The sequence below is a fragment of the Diabrotica undecimpunctata genome, chromosome 7 (genome assembly GCF_040954645.1).
Source record: "Diabrotica undecimpunctata isolate CICGRU chromosome 7, icDiaUnde3, whole genome shotgun sequence".
Lineage (NCBI taxonomy): Eukaryota > Metazoa > Arthropoda > Insecta > Coleoptera > Chrysomelidae > Diabrotica > Diabrotica undecimpunctata.
Window position 1 is genome coordinate 126,222,084 of NC_092809.1, and position 16,425 is coordinate 126,238,508.

General features: G+C 33.8%; 1 protein-coding gene across 2 annotated transcripts in view; it reads left to right on the forward strand.

Moving 5' to 3' along the window:
* The window catches only part of BicC (protein bicaudal C), a 635,428-nt gene that overhangs the window by 570,970 nt on the left and 48,033 nt on the right, over positions 1-16,425 (forward strand). For both annotated transcript variants that reach the window (XM_072538136.1, XM_072538137.1), the window contains exon 7: positions 3,829-4,018. In XM_072538136.1, coding sequence (XP_072394237.1) covers positions 3,829-4,018 — 190 coding nt within the window. The remainder of the gene's footprint in view (positions 1-3,828; positions 4,019-16,425) is intronic.

Genomic DNA, 16,425 nt, shown 5'->3' on the forward strand with positions numbered 1-16,425 from the left:
TATCGCTATTAATATTTTGACATATGAGAATCTTATTATATTGATTCGTCCACCAATTTACTTCAGTACATGTTCAGAAAATGTTTTATTGGAAGATTTAATTTAAATTTTTATTTGAATATTCTCACTTCCAATTATAAGAAAGCTAAAAAAGTTATTTCGTTTTACATTTTTTGTGTTTAATCCACTGAACGTCATCATCATCATCAACGCCTTTCATTCCTAATGCCGCTCTTACTTAGAGCTCTCTGATTCGCTTATTACGGCTTTCGTTACAATTTTCTTCCACTCATTTCAATATATCCATAGTTCCCTTCAGTTTCTCACTTTCAGGATTTTGATATCTCTCATGACCTGGTCCTTCCATCTCTCTCTTTCCCTTCGTTTCTCAGTATCTGACTTCTTTCATCTAGTGACCTTCTTCATCAGTATTCATTCGTCATTTTACGTCTCTTAGTTCATGGTTTATTCTTCTTCTTATTTCTCTGTTTTCTATTCGTATTGTACCCATAATTCTTCTGGGAATTTTCCATTCGAATATTCCTAATTTTTCTTAATTTTATTTTGTGAGGCACATTGTCTGCGTATGCAACTACTGGTCTGATTGCAACTATGTAGGTATATTTTCAGTTTTGTATTTCTGGATAAGTTCTTGTCCTTCATTAGCCTATGATATCTCTTGTTTTGGTGCCTGTTAGTATTTGCTTCGTCTCTCACCTCAACGGTTCGGAAGACTTTGCTTTTATTCAAGGTCTGATATTAGAACTTAACTATTCTTAACACACTTACTCTTGTGGATTTCTCTCACAATCCGGCAACGTCGCCGTTTAGTTAGGTTTAGTGATCTTATTGTACCATCCATAGACGTATACTGAGCAGTCTGGTAATGGATTTTGACAAGAGCTATGAGTCATGCCGATGCAGTACACAAGTTTACCTGTTATTTACAAGGTTATAGCTCGTCAAAATCCATTACCTATACCATCACACATAAATTTAAGGATAACTGTCAATTGTCAAATTGAAATCCCTACTTTATTCTAAGTTTTACTCGTGATTTTCTATTCCCTGCACTTTTTCCTATCTCGGTACTACTTTCTATGTAATTTTTTTTAATTTATAACCACTATTCTTTGACTTTTTGTTGGAGCGAAATAATTTTCACGGATTACTACTCACACACACTGTTGTCCCTATTGAACATATTTCCTTTTATCTGATGTACAAATCTTTAGTCTGGTACTTGATTACTCCTAAAATATTTTCGTTAGCAGCAAAAGTCTGATATATGTTTCTCTATGTTTATAGTTTGTCTTTAGTTTTAGAAGAAGATCTAAATAATCTTTATAATTAAGGAGTCAGGGGGACAACAATCTGAGTCCATAAAAACAGTTTTCATGTAAATCGAAATTTAATGTTTTCTAAATTAAAACTAATTATTGTTTTAACTCAACCGTATAAATCGGTAATTTTTTTCAGTGGTACGTTGTATTGTTTACAGAGGAAAAATCAAGACAAAAAATATTTTATTCTCGAAATATCATACAAAAAATTGAGTGTGCCGGCATGGACCATAAACGTTCTTCGCCAGTACCTTCGAGCTTCTGCGTCACAAAATATTTCTTCCTCCGAACTTCCCTCCTGTTCAGTATCTTGTAAATCAGTGTAGAACTTTCTAGAGTTTACGTTTTCGAAATATTTGGTCAAGTGGAGAAGATCTTGTAACTTAGCAGCTTTGACCGGAAGTGGCCATTGTACAAAGCTTCGGGATGATTGTGGCTAGTAACATCCGGAGTCGTGATATTATGAGCTTTCCTTAAATTTCTTTTCGAGTTTCGTTTAACTTTGCATTCAAACAGCGAGTCTGAAAATAACCCAGAATAGTTATTGTTGTGAAAGATAAATTGAGGATTTCCAACACTCGAATAGGTCTCGTAGGCATTGAACAGTTCTTGGGATACTTGTTGGAGAAATGCTTAGTCCAATTCAGAAATTAGATATCTTTCCCACGATCCACCACTTCGAACGGTTTCGGTTTCACTCTGCTGTTGCGGAGGACTTCTCTATAGTCATCCGGAGTTTCCGTATAAGCTTTGTCATTAATTAAACTCATGTCCCGGTCGCACTCTATATAGGAATGTCCTCTGATGGTAAAAATTACTTTTACAAACTCAAACCGTCCTTGTGTCTGAACTAGATAATAAAGGAACCGAAAAACTGTGTAATTTTTATTTTGCCCTCCACAAGAGTCGCAAAATATTATCCAATTTTAAACCCGAGATGACAGTACGTTATACTCAAAGTGATAAATCATCGAACACACATCGTCAGTCCCCTTTTTTGCTACCGATTCGTCATAAGTATACAAAACAGGTAGAATCGGCCAATACATGTACATTAAAGCTTATAAAATTAAGTTGCCGTTTATAATAGACATTTGGGGTCACATTAGGAATTGGTAAATTTTTTTGGTCTATTAAAGTCTATGGTTATGGCTTCGGTATCAATTGGTTTTGACGACAATTTTCGATATTTTGTTTTCACAGAATACAATTTTCCACTTCTCGCAAGATGAAGATGTTTCTCGTTGTTTTTTTCTTGTAATTTCTTCAAGATTTGGGTTTTATATTCATCGCTGCTGGCATCTAATTCTGCGAAAGGACAAATATTTCCGCTTTTATAGTGTCACAGTAGCTACATGTGTATTTCCTAGGAAAACCGAATGCAATATTAAACTTTGTTTAAAAAAATTCGCGAAACTTGTCATACGATAAGTATATAGTAAGTAACTTCAGAAATTTTGTGGGGTCTATTTCAGTGTTTTCCTCTAGCGGTTAATGGTACAGTGCCAGTTAAGACTAGTGATTCACGAATTCTTTGCACTCGGAAAGCAGAAATTCCATTAATGGATAAGAATGCTTTGAAACATACTTGCACTTTACGAAAGTCCCTATCAGGGCCACTCCTAACACGATATGAATAATAAGCAAGATTAGGTGTCCCTGTACCCACTCGAATTCGTCGACGCATAACTGTGAGAACGGTTATCAGACCACCTAAATACCGATTCTGATCGTCGTCGTTAGCAAGTTCATTGAACTGAGTCACAATGCGTCCCCTTTCGGCTTCATTGACTTTCCCAAAACAATGAAAACGGTGGCACTTGCAATCTGGTCCTACCTCATGAGTGGTGGCTCTCAGATTTTTCATAACGTCACGAACACGGCCTGTTTTTCTTCTTTTTTAGCAGCAGTCCCCACATCTACATAACTACAACCGCTACCACTGCTTTCAATTTTAATCAGTATGTACTCACTACTTTACTATTCTTCAGTAGCTAAACTAAGAAAGAGAATCACAGAAAGGTTGCACCCGACCCGACCTGTTGAGACAGAGATGGAGCGCCTTCGGACCCTGACGGTTATTCCCTTGCAACGCGCGTACTATGATGATTCTTTCCCAGTACACCGTATCATTTAAAATTTGTAATAAAAGGACTGTAAATGTTTTTCCCTTTTACTCCGTACCATCCGAAAGTAATATGTAGTCATCACTAGAAAACTTCGTCATCTCAATTTCGACCAAAAGTGGACTATGATTGTTTTCCCCCTGGCTCCTCAATTGCTCTTTAGTTTTTACTGTTTTTTTATTCTAGCAGTACACACTTTTCTCCTTTTCGTAGTTTTCCTTAAACGTTTCTTGAATTCTTCTTCATTTCCATCGACTTTTAAGTGTTTTCTGTGCTAGTTTTTCACGTCTTGCTCCATTATCATATGTTCCTACTATAATTTTTAATAATGAAATAAATAAAGACAGTATTTACTACAGGAAACATTTACAAAGCGCGCAGCTACATTCTTGGATTCGACGAACCCTGTACAACTGCTGGCATTCCACCATCTTACCACCTACCACTTCCAACGACACCTACCGGCCAAAATGGTCCGCCATTTACTGGTCTCATTAAACAACCTCAGTTCGTTTACGATATGTCTCATCAATCTATGGGAAGTAGTGGGTAAGTATTATTCATTACATACATTATAAATCAGAATAGATTACTTATATAATACTGGATTAGATATTTTTGAAATTACCTTTGAAGCCGTAAGACTTTCTGAAATAAGAAGCAGAACAAATATCCTAGGAATCATGAAGTAAACTAAAGGTAATATTAGGTACAATTATAGGTGTGTGTTTGGTGGGATTATTCAATAAAATATATGCAACAGAAATCGTCCTCCAAGATATTAAGGTTGTATAGCCCAACAATTTATTAGAGAGGGTGATTCATTGGTAAGAACTGATTTTAAAACCGGTGAACTCTTGGGAAATTCCACAATTACGGCGGCGTCATTATTTCATTATTTTTTAGGATTGAATTATTTTATTAGAAATTTGTACGTACCTTCATGATTCCGTGAATGACGACGTCAATCCTGCGACGGCGATATCTGTGAAGATCGTTTTACAATCAAATTCATACTCGTCATCATATTACAATGTTGTTGATGGTTAAAGATTAAATGATCTGGTATTATTTAATATTATAAGGGCTGTAGGTTATAGGGTGAAAGGTATATGACATGGATAATATTATTTTCGTGTTTATTTGTATCTGGTACTTTAATTACACTGTAAATACAATTAGTAGCAACTAACTTTTATTCTCTATAAAATGATATGTGTTCGTTGGAGAATTAAATAACGTAACTCTGAATGAAATACACAAATTTATTTAGATGTTAACAGTTTAGGGTATAAGACTATACTAACTTAAGAATTACAAACTATCCTTAAAACCTCTCATAGTTCTTGATAATATCGTAAACACCTCGAGATACTCAGCGTGGATGTTTATCATCTTCTAAGTAGTCTGAATATTGAGATAAAACACACACACACACAGTGGCGTGCTCGCCATAACACCTCCCTCCTGAAGACAGAAGCTGGGATGTCCAAGAAGGGCTTCTTTTGCAGCTTCGAAGTTTTGACTTGTAGTGAAGAGCCTCTCATACTCCGTACAGGGCAGGTAGGTCCACATGGAACAAAAAAACCAACCGGCAATGACTTATTCTACTTTTGTTGTTATGAGAAAGCCGTAGATGAAGTGTACCACAAGGTAATCGAATTATATATTGTAGTTATTATTGATTAAAATTCCTTTATAATATGGATAATTAAAGCTCATATCTACTACTTGTCGTGTTACACTTCAACTTCGTTTAGTCAATCGCATCATAAAATGGTTTTACATTATTAAAATGAAATTTTCGAAATGATATACATTTCTGTCATTCTCATCGTATAGATATAAAATATTCTTATTGTTAACGTCTAAGATTTGCTCATTAGAGTAGGAGAAATTATTTAAATTTAAGTTAGTTTTAATATTCTCAAATTCGGTATATTCATTTTGTTTTTGATGGACATGGTTTAATCGAATTCTTGGCAGAGCTTCTAATTTTAGTTTACTTACAATAGTATCAATTTTTTCAGTTACGTCAATAACATTATTACTTCGGACTTGATGTTCGTGTATATTATTTACACTAAGTATATTATGTTCCTGATCAGATTGAAACAATGGGATTTCCTCGCGATTAGCAAATACAGTATTTAAACCAAAGTCAATAACACATTTATTCTTTTCTAAAAAATCATAACCAAGTATTCCATCAAAAGGAGAATTTATGTCAACTATATAGAATTTTTGAACACCCGAAAATAACTTAAAGTTTACGCTCTTTGTAACTTGAATTGGTTCGTTATTAATACCAAATATTTCAAAATTTTCATGATTAAAGTGATAAGAGTCTAAAATTTTACCTGGTTTCAATATTGATATAGCTGCGCCTGAATCGATTAATAACTTAATATTTAAATTTTTAATATGCGCGTAGAGAAGCGGTTTATTTGCTACTTGGTAAACTGTAAAGTTGTCAGCGGAACTTGTTCTAAAAAATCCTGATCAACTTCGATTTCTATTTCTTTTTCCGAACTATCATTGTCGCAATAGGTATTATGAACAACATTGTGAGATTGTGGTTTACGATAACATTTTTCTGCTTTATGTCCATATTTATGGCAGACAGTGCACTTTGGAATGGTTAATTTAATTGGTGGATTTATCGATTGATTTGTTGAACCGGGATCAGAAAATGTTTTTTGTGTAGAAATTTTATTGTCATTATTTATATTTAATTTAGAAAAATTGTCATTTGTTTGTTTGAAATATTGTTGGTTTTCATAATCGTTTAAAATTTGCTTAATTTGAATTAACGAACTAGGATTTAAAGAGCGAAGCATTTGACACAAAGGTTCTTTTATGCCCGTAATAGCGGTCAAAATTGCAGTTTTACTGTGAAAATTATTTAAACATTTTTTCTCAACATTGTTCAAATTTGAATCGTATTTGATAACTTTATTGATTCTTATTAATTGTTTTTCAATTCTATCAACGAAATTTGTAGGTTTTTCATTAGAACGTTGCTTAAAATGACATAACTCAAAATTTAGACACTGCAAATCCAAATTTTCACCAAACTGAGAAAGGAGAGCATTTTTTATCTCTTGCCATGTCGAAAATTCTTTCGAGCCAATGAAATCAAGAGCTTTTCCCTCTAACCTGCTTTTTACAATAAAAGGAAAAATTTGCAATTCCGCTGGGTCAAATTTTGCAAAAATGAAATCAACAGAATCTATAAAATAATGTAATTTTGAAGAGGACCCATCAAAAACATTTATAAGCTTGATAGCTTTGTCACAATTAATATAATTATTAGAAGTGGTAGCGGAAATTATTGGCGTAGTTGCTGTTACGTCGTTAGTTGCCATTGTATTATCAAAAATAAATTAAACAATTAAAAAAAATGCAAATACTAGATATGATAGCTTAAAAGTTTGAAAATTGCGAAACAGAGTAAATATAAAAAAATGAAAACAAATAAAAAATTAATATAATTCTACTAACCTCAAGTATTTCCGTGAGAACGTGGCTTTACACCGGAACTGGTCGAAAACGTTGCAGCGTCTCAGATCAAGTGGATTTACACTAGAACGGGTGAAGAACGTTGTACCTTCTGGATCAACTGGGTTTACACTGGAACTGGTCGAAATACTAAACTGTATGTAGTCGGAATGGTAGCCGAGATGTTGCTTCTTCTGTGGAAATGCTTCACCGTTTCCAGGGTCGAGTGGCTTTTCACTAAAGCTGGTTGAGAAGATTTCACGAAGTTGCTAGTTGCGCCTCCCTAGAAATTCCGAATTACTTTGTGGCTTTACACAACAGGTGGCCTTACACTTGGAATTCTTCGAAGTTGCTTACGGGTTCATTCAGTTTTCCTTCCTCGTGGCCTTACACTCGGAACTCAAATACTAAGTCACTAATTCTCCAATTTTCCAATTAACGATAAAAATCGATTAAAAAAAGGCTTTACTTTTTCTAATTGGAAATTCTACTGACTGCGCTACTTTTATTCTCTATAAAATGATATGTGTTCGTTGGAGAATTAAATAACGTAACTCTGAATGAAATACACAAATTTATTTAGATGTTAACAGTTTAGGGTATAAGACTATACTAACTTAAGAATTACAAACTATCCTTAAAACCTCTCATAGTTCTTGATAATATCGTAAACACCTCGAGATACTCAGCGTGGATGTTTATCATCTTCTAAGTAGTCTGAATATTGAGATAAAACACACACACACACAGTGGCGTGCTCGCCATAACAACTATAGGTTGAGATAAATAAAATGAACATTACTATGAGCGGTATAATTACCGAAAAGAACACTTAGGAATTGTATTACTACACATAAGTATATGGACTGATGCTGTTTTGTAAATACAAAACTTAAGAATTAATATATTAGGGTAAGATGTTAAGATAATGTAGACAATTTTGCACAAAATCTGGTCCAAATACATGCCTTATCGTTTGCAAGTTGCTATCACTGCCAAAGAAGGGAATACGCTTTATTGAAGTCTTTTTTCATTTCAACGAAAAGTATGTCAAAGTAAAATTAAACAAACAAAACACTTTTTACAAAACTCTCGTTTACAACGAGAAACAGAGCAATATCCAAAAAGCAAAAAATATCTAAAATAACTCTAAATTACGGCGAGAACCTAATTTTATGATCTACAGTTGAACTTAAGATCATTTTGGAAGCTCTCTGTATAATAAATTTCGTTATCTTCTGGCAGTTTAAAATGACTTAGTATATATTGAAATCCCCTCGTATAAGTTAAAGCGCCAAAAATTTTAATCCTCTTTGCGTCGACGAGTTGATGTCGATACATTTTTAGAGTTTGTTTAAATATATTACAGACGCATATTCTTTGGTATTTTCTTTGATCGTTAAGCTGCTCAATTCTGAGTTTTAAATAAATATTCCCGTTTTTATGTTTTTTTTATACCAAGTCAAGTGAATGGTTTTTAAAAATTAACTCACTCTCGCTGAGGTCGCTCTCGGTTGCAGTGCTTACAGCGTTAGTCAAAATTTATCTTCAAATTTGTAATGTTTTCTCGCTTTTTGTCACTTTTTATGAAAAATAAGTAGTTTTGTGACAGTTAATAGTTACAGTTCAAGTTTTAAGTTAGGTTGGAATATTTGGTCAACGAGAACAGACGTCGGTATGTAGTTTGAAGAAGCTGGCAAAATTTGTTGGAAATAGTGAATTATACTCTATGTAATGTGTCAGTTTTAAAAGGGTAATCACTGTTTCCATGTTTCTAAGTATCTAAGAGATTTGTGTCGCCTACAACAATTCTGAAAGATATCCACATGTTCCATTTTCCTGTTTTTTAAGAAGGCGAGTCGAAGTTTGTGTTTAGTGCCGCCAAGTCCAGTTAGAAGAAATTTAAAGTAAAGCAATTTTAGTTCAATCCAGGTAGCTTTTGTGTTTAAACTTTCAAGGTAAAAATAGACATTTTTTGTAATAATTTGCTTTCATAACAATTTAAAATAATTTGTAATAATTAAAATTATATGTCTAAAAGAAAAAATGTGGGCTCGTACAGAAAAACCATGGGCCCGTACAGAAACAGATAACACAGATGTAGAACTAGAAAATTTGCACAAAGTAAGTCAAGAAATAACAGAGAAATACTTAAAACCTGAAAGAACAAATAAAAAGGAATGGATGACGGAGGAGATTCTATGTATGATGGAAGACAGAAGAAACGCTAAAGATAATAAGAATTACTACAACAACATAAATAACGAAATAAAAAGGGCTATTAAAATAGCAAAAGAAAATTGGTTTAGCTCGAAGTGTACAGAGATAGAGTCATTACAACAAAAACATGATTCATTTAACCTCCATAAAAAGATTAAAGAAGCGGCAGGCTTATATAAACACAAGAACACTGGATTCCTGACAGATAATCAGGGAAACATAGTACTGGAAATAGAGCATAAGAAAGATATTTGGATCAAATACGTGGAAAAAACTTTTGAAGATATACGAAGTAACACTGGTATTACAACAAACACCAATTGCGAATCTGGACCACCATTTACAGTCGAAGAAGTAAAATATGCCATCAAAAGCACCAAAGATGGTAAAGCAGTAGGCCCTGATAATTTTCACTCAGAATTCTTAAAACTTATGGACTACGATGGCATAAAATGGTTGACAAATATATTTAACAGTATATATGATGCGGGTGTGGTTCCCCAAGAGTGGTTAGTGTCAACTTTTATAAATCTTCCAAAAAAACCCAATGCGAGAAAGTGCGAAGACTATAGAATTATAAGCCTTATGAGCCATTACTTAAAACATTTCTAAAGGTCATCCACAAAAGAATATATACAAAATGTGAGGAACAACTAACAAGAACACAATTCGGATTTCGTGATGCTCTGGGAACACGGGAGGCCCTTTTTGCTGTACAGGTGCTATTTCAGAGATGCAGGGATGTGAATTGTGATATATACGTATGCTTTATAGATTACCAGAAGGCATTTGACAGAGTAAAACATGAGAAATTAATGACTCTAATGCAAGAAATTGGAATTGACAACAAAGATCTTAGAATTATCAGAAACATTTACTACAATCAAACGGCCAAAATCAAAATAGAAGACCAGTTAACTGATAAAATTGCAATAGAACGTGAAGTACGACAGGGCTGTATTTTGTCTCCATTGTTGTTCAATATTTATTCTGAATGGGTATTTAAGGAAGCTTTAGACGGTTGTGCGAAAGGAATACTAATAAACGGTGAATGGTTGAATAACATTAGATATGCAGATGACACTATAGTTTTTACCGATAATCTGAATGACTTACAGATATTAACAAATCGCATAACAGAAGTCAGCAACAGATACGGACTAGCTCTTAACATAAAGAAAACCAAATTTATGACAATTAGTAAAAAACCAATACTAAACGCTCAACTTACAATCAACCAACAGAATATCGAAAGAGTCGAGCAATATACATATCTAGGCACCAATTTAAATAGCCAATGGGACCACTCAACAGAAATTAAACAGCGAATAATAAAAGCAAAAGCAGCATTCGTTAGAATGAGAACTATTTTCAACAGTCGAGACATATCATTAAAAACAAAATGCCGTCTATTGAACTGCTACATATTCACAGTTCTGCTCTACGGAATGGAAGCATGGACACTGACTGTTGCATCTATGAATCGGCTCGAAGCTTTCGAAATGTGGTGTTATAGGCGCATCTTACGTATATCCTGGGTTGACAGAGTTACTAATGTGGAGGTCCTGCGTAGAATGGGGAAAGAATGTGAAATTCTCATGACCGTCAAAACTAAAAAGTTGGAATATCTAGGTCATGTAAGGAGAAATCAAGAACGTTACGGCCTTCTCCAGCTGATTCTCCAAGGGAAAGTAAATGGTAAGAGAGGACCGGGAAGAAGACGCATTTCCTGGCTTCAAAATTTGCGAAAGTGGTATAACACGACTACCACTGAACTGTTCCGCGCTGCAATAAGCAAAGTGAAGATAGCCGTGATGATCGCCAACGTCCGGAACGGATAGGCACTTTAAGAAGAAGAAGATATGTCTCAGGGCATGGTCTAGCTGTCATATTATTATTTGTTCTGTCAAAGTTTATAACCCCTTTTGTGTTTCTTTTTTAGGAAGCAAGAGCATTTTTTCTTCATCCAGCAGGAAGTTTCCTCAAAGCGGCGTCTCATTTTAAATAGCTAGAGGTCCTTCTTGTTGTTTTGTTTGTCCATTTGTCCAGGAGACTCATGTAAGTATCCTTTGTTTCATTTTTGTAGTTGCCCCAATCCAACCCCCTTGCCATTCACTTATCCACGACCCAGCTACTCCAAAAAACCCCGAGAGCCGTTCGCATAAGTTTCGTTTATTTTGCTTGGCCTATCTCCACCCCAATAATTTTTGTCTCAAATTTTCAACCCTCTATAATAATACCCTATGTGGTAGGCAAAATATTTCGTTACAATCTTAACATTGAAAATTGTTTTGTTTATTCATTTTGTCAAAAATATTTCTTTGCTTATTTATAATAAATAAGATATACATCTGTTTTTGTTGCCGATTTGGTGATATTTACCAGATATTTTTCTGTTAGGTAAATAATATTGTATTACCTAAAATAAAGGCAAACAAATCTAGAAAATACGTTTATTATTATTTTTAATACACATACAAAATACTAAATAAATATACACGTCATCATACCTCTCTAACTTTTCCTAATAGACCAGTAAAAAAAAAGGTTAACAAATCTTATGCAGGTTTTTTAAGGTTCTAAAAGGTATAATATGTAGACAAGGCAAATAGCTCGAATTCGTTCGAAAAAAAATTCCTATGAGTTTTTTTGCATAATTACCTTCATGAGATAACCCCAAAATAAGGTTCAAGAGGTTACCCAGGCGAAAAGTTCTTCAAATTTGTTTTCAAACAATTTATATAATGTTAACGAGTTTGTTTTTTTTTAATATAATAATGTAATACAACTAAGTACTTGAAATTATGGCAATTAATGAGTTATTTCTTTTCTTCGTTGCTCGTTTATTGATTTGGTTAAAATTTTTGTCGTTAGTTTTAGCGTGGTGTTTAATAAATTGATATCTCTATAGTTTTTCGGCTCTTTTTTGTCACTTTTTTTAAACATCACGATTATTTTCCATTCTTTGGGTACTTTTCTGTATTGTAATTTTTTGTTAACCAGCTCTGCTAATTGATCTGTCATCATTATTCCGCAATATTTTAATACAATAGACTCCCTCTATAACGAGAACTGAAATGGCAGACTAATTACCTCGTCATAAGCCGATCTCGTTATATCAGACAACAGTAATACTATGCTATGAATAGTAGTTTTCTAAAACATTAATTTACATTTTTACAAAACAAAAATCTGTACTTACATTTTTTTCCAACTACATAACGTATAAAGCATATATTCAAGGATAACATAAACTATTGCTTGTGCAATTGGAAGAAATCTATCGTTTTTGACTGCTTTAAATTGTCCATTATCATTCTATCTATCATATTTTCTAAAGATGTGAAACCGTTGTATTTATTGTAAAGAAGTTCATTGCGGGCGGCAGTTAAATTTATTGCGGGGCCGTTTAAAAAGGTATTTATTTATAGCCACGGCCGGGCCAAAAACGTAAAAAAACACGTGTCTCGATCTTATGTTCTCCCATTATAACCAAATTTGCCTCGCTATAGAGGGTTATAGTTTAATAGAAATTTCACGGGACATCTAATGTACCTCGTTATAAGCGAAACCTCTTAATAACCGCGTTCGTTATAGAGAGAGTATACTGTAGTTTCGTTTATTATTCCGTCCATGCCTACATATTTTCTCTACTTTAATTTTCTTTGTGCTTCCTCCACTTCTACTGTACTTATTCTGGTTTATTCATCAATTTTAATTTCCGGTGTATCAGTTATGTTGCCGTCGGTTGATCTTCCGTGTACAGTCTTTTTAAGTAATCTATCCACGTTATTTGTCTCTATGTCTTTAATTTCTACTATTTCCTGTCTCGGTCGCCATATAAATCTCCACATTTCCTTTTGTAATCCTTAATACAGTTTTATGTATTAAGTTCCATGCAATTCTATTTTTGCAATCTGTGCAGCAATAAAAATAAATAAAATAATAATGATATACGACACAATACGTGATTTTGAAATGATCTCAACATAAAAATAAAATGTTCTAATCCTAATCCTACCCCGAACACACATTTTTACTTCAAACTGCAGACAATGTTATGATCCGCCAAAACTACTTGGTTAATTAAAAAGATAACTGTAATATTATTCAGCTGTAACAATAAAAAAGATTAAAATTAAATCCTGATAATACGTACGTGATAAACACAAGGTTGTTTAAACAAAATCTTTAAAATTATATGTAAACATTAAATGGGATGTAATTAAATCAAATGATTTTTCATGACTATTGGCTTTTGCCAAAATTCTTTTTATAATAATCTGATACGAAGCGGAACAGACGAGAGGGAACAGAAACCACCAACGATTTTTGAAGTTAAAGATGCAGTTAAAAAACTAGCCAGGAACAAATCATCCGGAATAGATAATCTCCCAGCTGAACTATATAAAGAAGGTGACCGTGATATCATAATGGCATTACAGTAGCTTATAAAAGAGATATGGACACAGAAATCCCTCCCCAGTGATTGGAATATTGAAATACTTTGCACCATATACAAAAAAAGCCCAAGATGAAGATAGTCTACAAAGACTGGTCCACAGATATTAACATAAGAGCAAAAGAATTTAATATGACAATCTCATCTCAGAAAACTTAAACAATAATAGTTACCAAAGAACCAACCAGATGTAAAATACAAATTGATGGCATCAGTATTGAACAAGTAATGGAAATAAAATACCTGGGAATTACACTGTCTAGCTATGCAGACCCGGACAAACAAGTGAAAGACCAAGTACAAAAAGCAAATGGACTGGCAGGAAGCCTTAATAACACTATATGGCAAAACAGGCACTTTAACACTGAGATGAAGTCAAGAATTTATCGGATCTCAGAAACAAACCCGACACAGTCACAACGCAAAGGGCAGCTACTGGAAACGGCAGAGATGAGAGTACTAAGAAGAATTACAGAAAATACACTGAGAGATCGAAAGAGAAGTGAAGACAAAAGAAAATGTAACGTACGCTGTATAAATAAATGGACACAAAATAGAAAAAAGAATGGAATAACCACATAAGCAGAATGGAGGAGACCCATGTCGTCAAAATAGAAAGAGATAAGTCACCAGGAGATTGGCAGAAGAAGTAACGGACGACCACGCAAAAGATGGAGTGACAACATTTCATAGATTCGGATATTAATCCGCCAACGAACAAGCAGAATTGCTTATAAAGAGGAAGAAGAAGAATAAGTTAAAAAGATAATTTTAGGAAAAGTTAGTTTGGAACCCACTACAAATCCTATAAAAATAGCTCGTGAATCTGATTTTTCTCGCGTTACTGTTCGCAGAGTACTGCAGCATTACAAATTTTATCCCTACAAATTACACTCACAGGTACAGGAAATACACAAAGGTGATCCAGGGGGTGAGTGTTTTGAGATTATGACTGAGAAAGTAAATAGTAATCCAAACCTTCTATTTAATATCTGTTTTCCAGATGATTGTTCTTTTTTAAAATTGTACCCAAAATTGACGCAATTGCCGTTATTGAGCTAATGAAAATCCCAAGTTTTCCACGAAGTATACTTATACCCTAAGCCAATAAAATTAAATGTATGGTCAGAAATTTATGGATATCGTATTGTTGCATCCTTTTTTTTATACAAAATTTGTACGGAGACGCATATCTAGAATTATTAGAGACTATATTTATAATTTGCAACATTTTTTAATACACACATATTTTTATTTTACTTCTTTAACAAACATTTATATTTAGTCAAAAATCCCAGACGTAGTGATTAAGCAAAACTTATAACTAAACCAGATCTGGTTAGATTACTTTCTTTTTAACCGACAGATCAACGACGGCAACTTTACCTTAATTCTTATTGTACCTTGTAACAGCTACAAGCTATAATCGGATTGCAACGTTTTTTAATGAACCACCACACCCTGAAAATTCCGCAAAAATCTTTTAACGGTAAAAATTTAAATATACGTGGACAGAAGTATTAATCCGCCAATGAACAATCAGAATTGCTTATAAAGAGAAAGAAGAAGAAGATATACAAAAATAGTGATATCTTTGAATGCTCTAACCACAGAGGAATTACGCTTCTAGATGCAACATACAAAATATTTTTCACAGTACTATGCCACCATGGCCCTGATTCTATTTCATTTCGATGTCGAAATTTAAAAACGACTACACCATGACAGTCGCAATCGCTAGCGATTCTCATTCATTTCGATTGTAGTTCAAACTGGGGATATTTACTTTATCATTTTGACACTGCTGAAAATTTGAGTTGGCCCTCTTTTTATTGGCTGCATGCTGCACGACGCTTGTTGAATGTTTGTTTTGTTTACGTTACGTGAACGTCTTTTTTTTCTTGTGTGTGTTGTTAAATCATAAATAGTGACCATTCTCAATTATATTTTAAATTGAAAGAAAAGATGGCAAGGAAAGAAAAAAGGCGATGTGGGAGATCCTTAAGTTATAACCACAAAGGTTAATATAACCACTAAGATTTGACTTAGTCGTTATATTCCAATATATTTTTAAATTTACTGCAGCTTAGTAATACTTACCTCAAACATTTTGGGTATCCTAGAGGCATAAACACCCTCTTCCAAATATGGTTCTAATACCCTTATCAAATAATTTGCAGCTTGTTTATTAAGTCGGAATTGCTGTCTAAATTGAGCATCACTTAGTGAAAAAGGATTTGGAGTATCCCGTAACATTCTTCTTATCCTCCGTTGTGAGCATCGGATATCTATCTTCTCTAATTCCTCCAAAACCAGAAAATGTCCGTAAAACACAGCCATATTAATACTTTTTGCCTCAGTTTTCCTTGCAAGAATCAAAACACAACACCGCCTACCTAAACTGAACCTAAGTTCACTTCTCCCAGTCCAGCCAGTCATGTCAGATTAATTTCGACTCGAAATGAAATTTCAACCACTTTCTTGAAATTGAAATTAATTTCGACAAATCGAAAACTAGTGACGTCGTTTGGTTAGTTCAGCTGAAATCCACAAGGTTCGCAAAGTCGCATTTCGACGTCGCCATATTAATTTCGACATGTTTTGAGTCGAAATCTCAAATAGAATCAGGGCCCATATGTGGAACGAGAAGTAGGAAAATGCCAAGCTGGTTTCAGAGGTGGTAAATCAACAATTAATCGGATTCGGATTGCACCCCTGAGATCAATTTTAGAAAAACGCTGGAATATGGCATAGAACTCATCACATATTTATA